This window comes from Dendropsophus ebraccatus, chromosome 5, assembly GCF_027789765.1.
Source record: "Dendropsophus ebraccatus isolate aDenEbr1 chromosome 5, aDenEbr1.pat, whole genome shotgun sequence".
Lineage (NCBI taxonomy): Eukaryota > Metazoa > Chordata > Amphibia > Anura > Hylidae > Dendropsophus > Dendropsophus ebraccatus.
The window spans coordinates 21,249,364-21,262,734 of NC_091458.1; the positions used below are offsets into that span (position 1 = coordinate 21,249,364).

The window sequence follows — 13,371 nt, forward strand, 5'->3', positions numbered from 1 at the left end:
GCTGTTTAAGGCTATGTTCCCACACAGTATTTTTGCTTAGTCCTTTGCAACCAAAACCAGGAGTGGATTAAAAACACAGAGGGGGAGATTTATCAAACATGGTGTAAAGTGAAACTGGCTCAGTTGCCCCTAGCAACCAATCAGATTCCACCTTTCATTTTCCAAAGAGTCTGTGAGGAATAAAAGGTGGAATCTGATTGGTTGCTAGGGGCAACTGGGCCAGTTTCACTTTACACCATGTTTGATTAATCTCCCACAGTTCACCCACTGTTGAAATTGAGTGGATGGCCGTCATTTTATGCTCAAATAATTGCTGTTATTTTAAAATGACGGCCCTGGTTTTGAAATACTGGCCGTCATTTACCATTAAATGAAGACTATCCACTCAATACGAAAGTGTGTGAACATAGCCTTTCTGTGTGTTCAATCCACTCCTGGTTTTGGTTGCAAAAAAAACTGAGCAAAAATACTGTGTGTGAACATGGCCTCACACTATTTTCCTGAATATTAAGGCCCCGTATATCTGGCTGCTTTATATTCATCTATTATAAGGCGGGTGCCCATGTAACAACTGCTGAAAAAAAAAAAAACACTTTAACAAGCTCTATTATTACTGCAAAAGCCAAGTTGTCATTACGGCAGATCTGGAAGCGGTGCTGCTTTCTGGTAAGTCGCGGATGATTTATGTCTATCCTGCCAGTAATTACCTTGTGGATTAGTCCGCTCTGAACTCGCGGTAAAGTGCTGCACTCAAAAATCACTATTTACTCAATGAATCAAAGCTATTAGCGCCAATAAACAACAAACCAGCCGTAAAACAGCTCCCGAGGCGCCGAGCGATTTATCGTTTTTCATGTGTCGGCAACTTTGCTTCTCGCCACGAGATATTTTCTAATTACCACAAAGACACCCGGATCCTACAACCCCGTAAGATTTCATGGCCGGTCATAATTTAGCTGAAGGCGCTCGGGTCTCAGGCAATAAAGACGAACCCTAAAGGTGCCGGTAACTGAAGCCGCCAATGAGCCTCTTAGGACAAGTGAACATTTACCACAGCCTGGAGGTCTGTATATAGTATATAGTCTTCTGATACAGAGATTGATGACAAGAGAGCGGAAGGAAACGGATGGAAACGAGAATATGGCTCATGTTTGGGTTCAATTCTTACAGGATAGAGTCACAAAAAAATTCTGATAATCTTATGCAGGACATGGATACTGGATACCCAGATCAGGTGCCTAATAATGTGGTGATTTAAACGGGTTGTTCAGAGTTAGAAGAACATAGCAGTTTTCTTCCACAAACAGCGCTACTCTTTTCCTCAGTTTGTGTGTGGTATTACAGCGTAGTTTTACTGAATGGAATGGAGCAGAGTTGTAATACCACACACAAGCTGAGAACAGGTGGCGCTGTTTTTTTGGGGGGAAGGGGGGGGGGGGGGAAGAAAGGCTTTGCGGGGCTCAGCCTCTATATATACGAGCAGCGGGGAAAGCAGGGCCCGGTCTCTATATATACGAGCAGCGGGGAAAGCAGGGCCCGGTCTCTATATATACGAGCAGCGGGGAAAGCAGGGCCCGGTCTCTATATATACGAGCAGCGGGGAAAGCAGGGCCCGGTCTCTATATATACGAGCAGCGGGGAAAGCAGGGCCCGGTCTCTATATATACGAGCAGCGGGGAAAGCAGGGCCCGGTCTCTATATATACGAGCAGCGGGGAAAGCAGGGCCCGGTCTCTATATACCAGCCGAAGGGAAAGCAGGGCCCGGTCTCTATATACCAGCCGAAGGGAAAGCAGGGCCCGGCCTCTATATACCAGCCGAAGGGAAAGCAGGGCCCGGTCTCTATATACCAGTCGAAGGGAAAGCAGGGCCCGGTCTCTATATACCAGCCGAAGGGAAAGCAGGGCCCGGTCTCTATATACCAGCCGAAGGGAAAGCAGGGCCCGGTCTCTATATATACGAGCGGCGGGGAAAGCAGGGCCCGGTCTCTATATACAAGCTGAAGGGAAAGCAGGGCCCGGTCTCTATATACCAGCCGAAGGGAAAGCAGGGCCCGGTCTCTATATATCAGCCACGAGGAAAGCAGGGCCCAGTCTCTATATACCAGCCGAAGGGAAAGCAGGGCCCGGTCTCTATATACCAGCCGAAGGGAAAGCAGGGCCCGGTCTCTATATACCAGCCGAAGGGAAAGCAGGGCCCGGTCTCTATATACCAGCCGAAGGGAAAGCAGGGCCCGGTCTCTATATACCAGCCGAAGGGAAAGCAGGGCCCGGTCTCTATATACCAGCCGAAGGGAAAGCAGGGCCCGGTCTCTATATACCAGCCGAAGGGAAAGCAGGGCCCGGTCTCTATATACCAGCCGAAGGGAAAGCAGGGCCCGGTCTCTATATACCAGCCGAAGGGAAAGCAGGGCCCGGTCTCTATATACCAGCCGAAGGGAAAGCAGGGCCCGGTCTCTATATACCAGCCGAAGGGAAAGCAGGGCCCGGTCTCTATATACAAGCTGAAGGGAAAGCAGGGCCCGGTCTCTATATATACGAGCGGCGAGGAAAGCAGGGCCCGGTCTCTATATACAAGCTGAAGGGAAAGCAGGGCCCGGTCTCTATATACCAGCCACGAGGAAAGCAGGGCCCGGTCTTTATATACAAGCTGAAGGGAAAGCAGGGCTCGCTCTCTATAAGGAGGGGGAAGAAGTGACCATAGACTCTCTTTACAAGGGAGAAAGGAAAGCAGGGCCCATAAATTTTCTACAAGAGGATGAGGGAAACAAGACTCCCAGGCCAGAGATACCACGGCTCAAAGTATCTCTCTCTCCATGAGGGGAAAGGGATAGCAGGGCTCACAGGATCTGTCTCTATGAGGGGACAGGGATAGCAGGGCTCACAGGATCTCTCTCCATGAGGGGACTGGAATAGCAGGGCTCACAGGCCTTCTCTCCATGAGGGGATAGGGATAGCAGGGCTCACAGGATCTCTCTCTCTCTCTATGAGGGGACAGGGATAGCAGGGCTCACAGGAACTCTCTCCATGAGGGGACAGGGATAGAAGGGCTCACAGGATCTCTCTCCATGAGGGGACGGAGATAGCAGGGCTCACAGGATCTCTCTCTATGAGGGGACAGGGATAGCATGGCTCACAGGATCTCTCTCTCTATGAGGGGACAGGGATAGCAGGGCTCACAGGCCTTCTCTCCATGAGGGGACAGGGATAGCAGGGCTCACAGGATCTCTCTCCATGAGTGGACAGGGATAGCAGGGCTCACAGGCTCTCTCTCCATGAGGGGACAGGGATAGTAGGGCTCACAGGATCTCTCTCCATGAGGTGACAGGGATAGCAGGGCTCACAGGATCTGTCTCTATGAGTGGACAGGGATAGCAGGGCTCACAAAATCTCTCTCTCTATGAGGGGACGGAGATAGCAGGGCTCACAGGATCTCTCTCTATGAGGGGACAGGGATAGTAGGGCTCACAGGATCTCTCTCTATGAGGGGACAGGGATAGTAGGGCTCACAGGCTCTCTCTCCATTAGGGGACGGAGATAGCAGGTCTCACTTTTACTAAAAGTGGACAGAGGAAGCAGGACCCAGGCTCTCCCTTAAAGTCCTAACAGTTAAAGGGTCACTGCCATCTCCACATACTGACATATAGAGACGCAGCTCACGGGGCACACATCCCCCCTGTCTGACCCTAAGCGACCCAATCCCCCTCAACACGATCGGCTTTTCTCTATGTCCAACTGTGGAGAGCAAGTGGGAATGCATCATGGCAGTGCCCCTTTAAATGATTTTGCATGAATCACTGAATCAAATGAAAAACTATAAAATCCTCACCACTATGTAACAACTGCATAGCCCTCACCATTTCCATCATTTTATGGCACTAACATCTTCTTGGCGTGCCATGTATATATGTATATATGGTAATCAGCACCTCCCCCCGTAGGGCTAATACTCAAGCAGACTGCATGGGAAGCCAACAATCTTTTTAATATTTTTGGCGTATGGAAGGAAACCACATGAGTGCATGGAATACATACAAATTCAGGTTGGATTTGACCCCAGATCCTCAGGGCTGTAAGATAACACTGAGCCACTGCACACACTTACCTCCAGTTTTTGAGTCAACCATCGCACCTCGGACTGACTCTTCTCATGGTCTGGAGATATATCTGTGCCGTCTCTCTTGGGGTTTTTTATATGATGATAATGGAGTTTATCATAACACTTCTTCAATTTACAAAGCTGAGGAAAGAAGAAAAGAACTACAGCTTAACTCTTTTAGTACGGAGACTGGAATCTATGGATATGGATATCATATTCATGATATCTATAGATTTGTAAATCTCAAGTCTTCCAGTACTTACCAGCTGCTGTATGTCCTGCAGGAATAGGTGTATTCTTTCCAGTCTGACACACTGCTCTCTGCTGCCACCTCTGTCCATGTCAGGAACTGTCCAGAGCAGGAGAGGTTTTCTATGGGGATTTGCTGCTGCTCTGGACAGTTCCTCACATGGACAGAGGTGACAGCAGAGAGCACTGTGTTAGACTGGAGAGAATACACCACTTCCTGCAGGACATACAGCAGCTGATAAGTACTGGAAGACTTGAGATTTTAACTGTAACTTTGACACCAGTTGATATGTATTTTTTATTTTTCTGTAGTGCCCCTTTAAAATTGCAGTTTAAAAACTGTAGCCCAAATACCCCATCAGGGTATTAGGCAGAATGATACAGCAAGTATATTAGGAAGGACCTATACAATGTAGCTCCCCCAACACATTAACAAGAATAAATGGGAAGTATAAAGAATCCATTCTGCCCCCTCCATACACAATACGCAGAGACAGGTTTCAGCAGCCACTATGAAATATCCTGTTGTCCGTCAGCGGTTATTGGAGCGAGATTTTATTAATTCTGCAGCTAGCGGTTATGAAAGACGGATGGCGCACCCGTAAGCTTCTTATCCCTCGCCATCTGGTTACTATGGAGACGATATATAAAGCTCCACTTCTGAGCAGTATCTCATAGAGGAATCTACAGAAAAAGTTCATCGACTTTGTAATAACTTTCCTTTATTGACTTCAATGGAGTCTTATGTCTGAACACTTCTAGCATATCAACAGGTCACGTGATAGAAGAGACAGAACTCCACCTTATACAGTGGCTGCCGCCCTCTCTTACTCATCTAGGATATTAAAATCTATTATAAAATTCTTGCCATCTGCCTGTAGCCTGTTCTCTCTCAGGTCCTCCGCCAAGCTACTACCATTACTACCATAACAGTGATGGATCATGGCTGGTCTATACATTCCCCGCTATGCCTTCTGCAAGGGATAACATTTTTGGTTGTATTGGTGACCATTTTAGTTGCCACTATGACACCTTGGGATTGCCTGGAGGCAATGCTAAGGCAGGTGGGGCTCACCCCAGCCCTTTAGAGGAAAATGTTCTCTTCTTGAAGCTTTGTTTGCACAGGTCCCGATCAAGGGACTCTTGTCTGCCTTCTGAGAGAGCCGCAATGGCACCGGACACTGTTGTTCCCCCATCTCTGTGCTTTATATTATTTAACAACCAGACCCAATATTATAGACATTACGGTAAAGGAAAATCCCCATAAAATAGCCCTTTTTACTCTTTTGGGGTATTTTATTTCTCCTGAGAAAGTATCCTGTATAACCCCTTTAAAAGGGGTTATCCAGAGAATATATTTCTGTCCAATCAACTGGTTTCAGAAAGTTATATAGATTTGTCATCTACATCTATTTAAAAATCTCAAGTCTTCCAGTACTTATCAGCTGCTCAATGTCCTGCAGGAAGTGGTGTATTCTTTTCAGTCTAACACTGTGCTCTCTGCTGCCACCTCTGTCCATGTCAGGAACTGTCCAGAGCAGGATAGGTTTGCTATGGGGATTTGCTGCTGCTCTGGACAGTTCCTGGAAAGAATACACCTCTTCCTGCAGGATATACAGAAGTTGATAAGTATGGGAAGACTTGAGATTTTTAAATAGAAGTAAATTACAAATCTATATAACTTTCTAAAAACAGTTGATTTGAAAGAAAAAGATTACTTTATCTATTGAGTGTGTTCTATGCAATCCTGTGCAGTGCAGCAGTCAATGTACTATGTGGGACTGCAGCTGTAGCTTGATAATTAAAGGGGTTTTCCAGGATTAGGAAAAAAAAAAAACTGCTGCTTTTGTCCTTAGTTTGTTCATGGTATTGCGGCTCAGTTGCATGGAGCCAGTTTCTTATACCCCACAGTCCACACAACTTGAAGACAAGTTAGGCGCTGTTCTTGGAAGAAAGAAACTATAGAGGGAAATTTATCAAACATGGTGTAAAGTGAAACTGGCTCAGTTGCCCCTAGCAACCAATCAGATTCCACCTTTCATTTTCCAAAGAGTCTGTGAGGAATGAAAGGTGGAATCTGATTGGTTGCTAGGGGGAACTGAGCCAGTTTCACTTTATATCATGTTTGATAAATCTCCCCCATAGTTTTCCTAATTCTGGATAACCTCTTTAAAATCAATTAGTGGCGCTACAAAAGATTACAGAGTAGCCCGGGCCTCAGTGTACAGACAGCGGTGGTGGGCCTTTCTATTTCTCAGAACAAGTCCAGTGGGGAGTTCCTTTTGATAATGCTGGGGATTGCTCTTAGCAGCAGAAATAAAAGGGTTAAACAGATGTAAAAGCACACTGCTGGCGAATAACGGCCCTGACAAATAGGAATATCGTCACTCATTGAGAAGTTAATTTATTAAAGCCTCAGAAGTTTTGCTTTATTTTTTTTTTATTTGGCGCCATCTTGTGGTCAGTCCTGGAAATTCACGTCAACTTCACTTTAATCTACAGCTAATAAAGCTTTTCACAAATACACTAAAAGAGTGATGAATTTACAAGGATTATGGGTACTGCAGACCAGGTTAACGAGTAGGATCAGGTGGGTGGTCAGGGAGCAAAGGCCGCCACAGGGCTAGAACTTACACTTACATCGGGTCTCAACTGAAACCGGATGCAAAGTAAACTTCTGACATGTCTGGACAACCAGATAATGAAGGTTTTACAAAGACACTTTTACAATTCGCTGAACACAAATGGAGTAAGCCTTACCTGACTTTTCAGAGACTCGAGTTGGGTCTCATAATTCTGCACAACTTCTTGTTTACTCTTATCTGCTTCTTCCAACTTTTTGGAGAGTTCTCCAATCTAATACAAAAAAATATATTTATGTATGACAGATATTAAAGTGTCACTGTTGTTTAAATCTTTTTTGCAGAAATCAATAGTACAGGCGATTTTAAGAAACTTTGTAATTGGGTTTTTAGCCGGAAAATACATTTTTATCATGGAAAAGCAGTTTGAATCTTTCCCTCCTGTCTTCATGGTTCTCTATGGAGAGGGGAGGGGTTGAGGGAGATGAGGCACCAGAACAGGACAACAAAGAGTTAATTTACAGCTTTATCACCGGGCTATCTCCTCTGAAGTCAGCACAGATCTCTCTGACCTCTGAATACCGGATTTCAAACAGGTCCTGCTGTGTAATCCTTTGTTCTCTGCTCTCTGCTGGCGACTAATCTCCCTCCTCTTCCTTCCCCTCTCCATAGGTTACACAGGGCCCGACTGAGTCGAGATTTCCTGATAATGAGCAGTGAATGAGAGGGGGGGGGGGGGGACCTGGGGAAAGGCTTTTTGAATGCCCATAATGGCATATTTGCCTAATAAACCCAATTACAAAGTTTCTTAAAATCTGCAAAAAAATAAAATAAAATGACAGTGACACTTTAAAGATTGTTTACATGTAATAGAGCAAATGAAAAGGGCTTTTCTCTTATTAAAGATTTTGTCTGGGGATAAAATTTTATATATATATATATATATATATAATATATATATATATATATATATATATATATATATATATATATATATAGGGGTGGTATAAAAATACAGTATTGATACTCACCTACTCCAATCCCTCTCAGCTGTCCTTTTTTTTGGCTCCTTCTTCCCGATTCCTGTGATGCATCCGCCCTGCACAAACCCGCCTGTTCAGCTGCAGTTATTGGGGTAGCTGGGCTGTTCTTGCAATGATGACCCATAACAGGAATCAGGAACACCAGTGATAAACAGGTTTAGGAACCATCGGAACGACAGCTGAGTGGGATCAGGGTAGGCGAGTATCACTTTTCGTTTTAACACCACCAGCAATGCAGCATAGGAAGAAGTATGCAAATCAGCCCTCCTCCAGAAGGAAGAACGCTCTCTAGTGCTACCACATGCCTTGACACTGACTAGAAGTATTACCTATTTGTAGACAGCCAGATTGAGGTCAGTACAGCACGGGGTACTTACTGGTTGGCTACTTGAGATGACCCTGACCCACTCCATTACCTCACAGTCCTTCTGATCCAAGGCACATCTAGTTGTGGTCAGCTCCTGCTCCTGATCCTCCAGTCTCCGCTCCAGCACCAGCACTTGCTTCTCCCACTCCACCTTCTTACTGTTCACCATGATGTCGATCTGATGCATCAAGTCTTCCAGGTCATTCTCACACGAGTCACTGGCAGACAACACAATTAAGGTTCAACCAAAGTTGAACGTTCAAAAACAGCGCCACACCTGTGCCTAGGTTATATGTGGTATTACAACTTGGCTCCTTTCCTCTAACAGGAACTGAGCTGCAGTAGCCCAGTATGGCCACTACACAATGAATGGCACTGTCTACTATCTGCCACATTCGTTGTGTACATGTCAAAGCTGTGACTCTGATGAAGAGCAGATTAGTTAGTGTGCTGGGTGTCAGCACTCCAATGAGGTTAGACCCTTGGGAAACCACTTTAAAGGGGTTATTCAGCGCTACAAAAACATGGCCACTTTCTTCCAAAGACAGCACCACTTTTGGTTTTGCTGCTCAGTTTCATTAAAGTGAATGGAGTTTAATTGCAAAGCGCACATGAACTGGAGACAAGAGTCATGCTGTCTCTGAAAGAAAGTGGCCATGTTTTTGCAGCACTGGATAACCCCTTTGATATCCACTGTGGTGAAGCTGTAGCGAAACCGAACACATAACAGCTGATCGCTGGGGAACACTTTGTGATCAGCTTATTGTTGTTGGACCTCTCCAGCAGCTGGAGCGTGCAAAGTGGAAAGCCCCTTTAAGAATCAGGACTGCAACTATGAAACACAAGATTTTTCACAGTGATGTATAATAATGTAAGCGGACCTGGCGGACTACTCACCCCATCATGTCGTAGGTCTGAAAGGTCGACAGCTGCTTCGTCATGTCTGCTTCTCACCTAATGAGGAACAGAAAACAGAGTATAGAGAGATCTTCCCTCCAACAAGGGCTACAGGACAAGAAAGTGGAGACGGTGAAGGAACGATATCGATTTATGGGATAGGGATAGCATGTAGGTATTATAGGGAATATCATACCCCTTTTTTTTCTTCTTACAGTAGCAGATAGTCCTGGTGGCGTGGGCCTTTTTTTTTTATAAATAACTTGGCGTCGTTCTTTGGCCGTGCACCAGCCGGGCTCTATGCACTGGGGGCAGGGCCATAGCCTCCAGCATATCCCTTCTGCTTTATCCCATTGATTGTAATGGAGGTGTGTCACAAGGGGGATGGGATATCGGCACACTGGGGGGGGGGGCTGCTCCAAGTGCATAGAGCCAGGCCGATGCACGGCCAAAGAACGGTGCAGAGTGTGGGAAGTGAGCGGCGTTTCATAAGCAGAGGACCACACCACTGGGATCCCCACAACAATGCTGATCGGCTATGTCAAAAAACAAATCAGACTGGTGTCAGAAAGTTATATAGATTTGTAATTTACTTTTATTAAAAAATCTCATGTCTTCCCATACTTATTAGCTGCTGTATGTCTTACAGAAAAAATTTTCAGTCTGACTAAGTGCTGCTGACATCTCTGGTCACAACAGGAACTCTGTCTCGGTTTTCTAAGAATCCCCATAGAAAACCTCTCCTGCTCTGGACAGTTCCTGTCCCGGCCAGAGATGTCACCCCATACAGGCCCGTAGGTGGAAAAAATATATGACATTAGAGAATCTGTGTAACCTGCATATGGTTGTGTTCGGACTGACCTATAGAATAATAGTGTCATGTCGCTGTTACCATATAGTGTATTACGTAGACACAGGAATCCCCCAAACGTTACCATATTGCATTCTTATTTACGATTTCACCTATTTATATCTTCATAAATAATATATTTGGGATTCCAGCACACATGTTATGGTAAAATGAAAGACGCCATTACAAAGTACAACTATTCCTGTAACAAATAAGGTACACTTCACAAGTTGGTGATTGCAATAAGGACTGAGGAGCCCTACTACTTGAGAAGCAGCTGTGGGAGCCCCTTTTATTTAGAGGAGCAAAGTGGAGACCGATTACCAGAAAGACAGTAACACCCCGAGGCCTGACAGGCTCCCTGCAAGGAGAAGCGCAGTGCTATCTCCCTATGAGTGGGAGCCCCCTGAAATAGGAGGCAGAGCAGCTGCAGCCTGTAGGGTGAGTGCACACTCACCTGCCCTCCTCCATGCAGCAGAGCAGCTGCAGCCTGTAGGGTGAGTGCACACTCACCTGCCCTCCTCCATGCAGCAGAGCAGCTGCAGCCTGTAGGGTGAGTGCACACTCACCTGCCCTCCTCCATACAGCAGAGCAGCTGCAGCCTGTAGGGTGAGTGCACACTCACCAGCCCTCCTCCATGCAGCAGAGCAGCTGCAGCCTGTAGGGTGAGTGCACACTCACCTGCCCTCCTCCATGCAGCAGAGCAGCTGCAGCCTGTAGGGTGAGTGCACACTCACCTGCCCTCCTCCATGCAGCAGAGCAGCTGCAGCCTGTAGGGTGAGTGCACACTCACCTGCCCTCCTCCATGCAGCAGAGCAGCTGCAGCCTGTAGGGTGAGTGCACACTCACCTGCCCTCCTCCATGCAGCAGAGCAGCTGCAGCCTGTAGGGTGAGTGCACACTCACCTGCCCTCCTCCATGCAGCAGAGCAGCTGCAGCCTGTAGGGTGAGTGCACACTCACCTGCCCTCCTCCATGCAGCAGAGCAGCTGCAGCCTGTAGGGTGAGTGCACACTCACCTGCCCTCCTCCATGCAGCAGAGCCTTAAGCTGCACACAGTAATATCACAGGGTCTGTGTGCTATATACCAGTAACATACACTCGGCACTACAAGTCCCAGAGTGCCCCAGCGGCCCCCGTATTATCTCCTACCTGATTAGCTGCAGCCGGTGCGCAGTCTCCCCCGGGAATAACTGACTCCCCCGGGAATAACCTCACTGCGCTGCTTCCGCGCCTGTCCTGCCGCCCGGACCTAACCACGCCCACATCAACCATTAATCACGCCCCCACGAGGACACAACACACAGAGAACGCAGCCAAACCCCGCCCATAAAACGCCCACCACCCTATCAAAACACCTGTATGGCAGTTAGCCACGCCCCCTTACTGATCTGGCAGTTACAAAACCCATGTGGAGGACGCGGTCTATTGCCTTGGCGACCGGACCCTGCGACGGGAAGCGAAGAGGGTCAAGACACATTTGATTGTGAAAGTTTGCTAAAGTTTTTAACTCCTTCAGGGCAGATGTTTTTTGTTTGTACGTGTTTAGTTTATTTATTTTTTGCCTTAAGAAACCACAAAACAAAAATTCTGCATGGTAGTATTGTGACTCCTGCAATGTTTTGACTTTTCTATGGAGCTTTGTGAGGGCTCCTTATCTGTGTGTTTTATAAGCTCCATTTTGGAGATCACTATGAAGAATAATAATATAGTAATAAAGGGGTACTCCAGATTTTTCTTGTTTATACATTGCTTTAATAAAGTTATATTACTTTGTACGACAACTTTATTAAAATAAACGTATAATTTTTTATGTACATGTGCACTTCTAGTGACTGGAAGCAGTGAGGGGTGACACCGCCCCTCTGCTGCCACCAACGTTTGTGTCGGGAACCCACGGACTATAATGGGGCTTTTTTTTTTAATGACACCCCCCACCTGTGATCAGCATCTCACTATTGCATTGTAGGGTGGTCAATCAGAGGTTAGGGGTAAATGGGCCACACGTTGAAAATATCTGAAGGTGTCAGATCACATTACTTACAAATTTGAAACAATTCAAAATAATTTTTTAATCAAATAGTTATTTGCCCTCTTTATAGTAATAATGGCCCCACCATCGTGCCTCCATATAGTAATAATGGTAATAATGTCCCCTGTGTCCCCATATAGTAATAATGTCCCCTGTGCCCCTATATAGTAATAATGTCCCCTGTGCCCCCATATAGTAATAATGTCCCCTATGCCCCTATATAGTAATAATATACCCTGTGCCCCCATATAGTAATAATATACCCTGTGCCCCCATATAGTAATAATGTCTCCTGTGCCCCCATATAGTAATAATGCCCCGTGTACCTCCGTATAGTAATAATGTCCTTTGTGCCCCCATATAGTAATAATGTCCCCTGTGCCCCTATATAGTAATAATGTCTCCTGTGCCCCATATAGTGATAATGCCCCCTGTACCTCCATAAAGTAATAATGTCCCCTGTGCCTCCATATAGTAATAATGTCCCCTGTGCCTCCTTATAGTAATAATGTCCCCTGTGCCCCTATATAGTAATAATGTCCCCTGTGCTCCTATAAAGTAATAATGTCCCCTGTACCCCTATATAGTAATAATGCCCCCTGTACCTCCATATAGTAATAATGTCCCCTGTGCCCCCATATAGTAATAATGTCCCCTGTGCCTCCATATAGTAATAATGTCCCCTGTGCCCCCATATAGTAATAATGTCCCCTGTGCCCCCATATAGTAATAATGTCCCCTGTGCCCCCATATAGTAATAATGTCCCCTGTGCCCCCATATAGTAATAATGTCCCCTGTACCCCTATAAAGTAATAATGTCCCCATATAGTAATAATGCCCCTGTACCTTTATATAATAATAATGTCGGTGCTGTGCCCTCCATATAGTAATAATGTCCCCTGCTGTCACTGTGCCTCCTTATAGTAATAATGTCTCCTGTGCCTCCATATAGTGAAAATGTCCCCTGTGCCCCCATATAGTAATAATGTCCCCTGTGCCCCTATATAGTAATAATGTCCCCTGTGTCCCCATATAGTAATTATGACTAACTTATAAAACGTAACTTTTATTATAGTATATAATGAAAAAATAATCAAGTGAGAATGTGAGTTAAAAACACTACTCCACAGTCAACAAATGTATATATATAGGTCCACTACCAGTGATACTAGTTAGTGTCTGTGTTAGCTGCAGTCTAACAAGATCAATGTGACTGTGGTAGTAGAACTTTAAAATCTGATCACCGCCTCCACAA

At 45.8% G+C, this 13,371-nt stretch overlaps 1 protein-coding gene across 3 annotated transcripts in view; it reads right to left on the reverse strand.

Moving 5' to 3' along the window:
• DEUP1 (deuterosome assembly protein 1) overlaps positions 1-11,364 on the reverse strand; it is a 43,590-nt gene extending 32,226 nt beyond the window's left edge. For 2 of the 3 annotated variants that reach the window (XM_069971990.1, XM_069971988.1), the window contains exons 1-5: positions 11,236-11,329; positions 9,236-9,292; positions 8,388-8,556; positions 7,107-7,202; positions 4,104-4,238 (exon numbers count right to left, since the gene is read on the reverse strand). In XM_069971990.1, the coding sequence (XP_069828091.1) occupies positions 4,104-4,238; positions 7,107-7,202; positions 8,388-8,556; positions 9,236-9,279 (444 nt within the window). In that variant the 5' untranslated portion in view covers positions 9,280-9,292; positions 11,236-11,329. Of the gene's footprint in view, positions 1-4,103; positions 4,239-7,106; positions 7,203-8,387; positions 8,557-9,235; positions 9,293-11,235 lie in introns of all 3 variants that reach the window. The other variant, XM_069971989.1, reaches the window with a different exon arrangement.
• Positions 11,365-13,371: the final 2,007 nt, after the last annotated feature.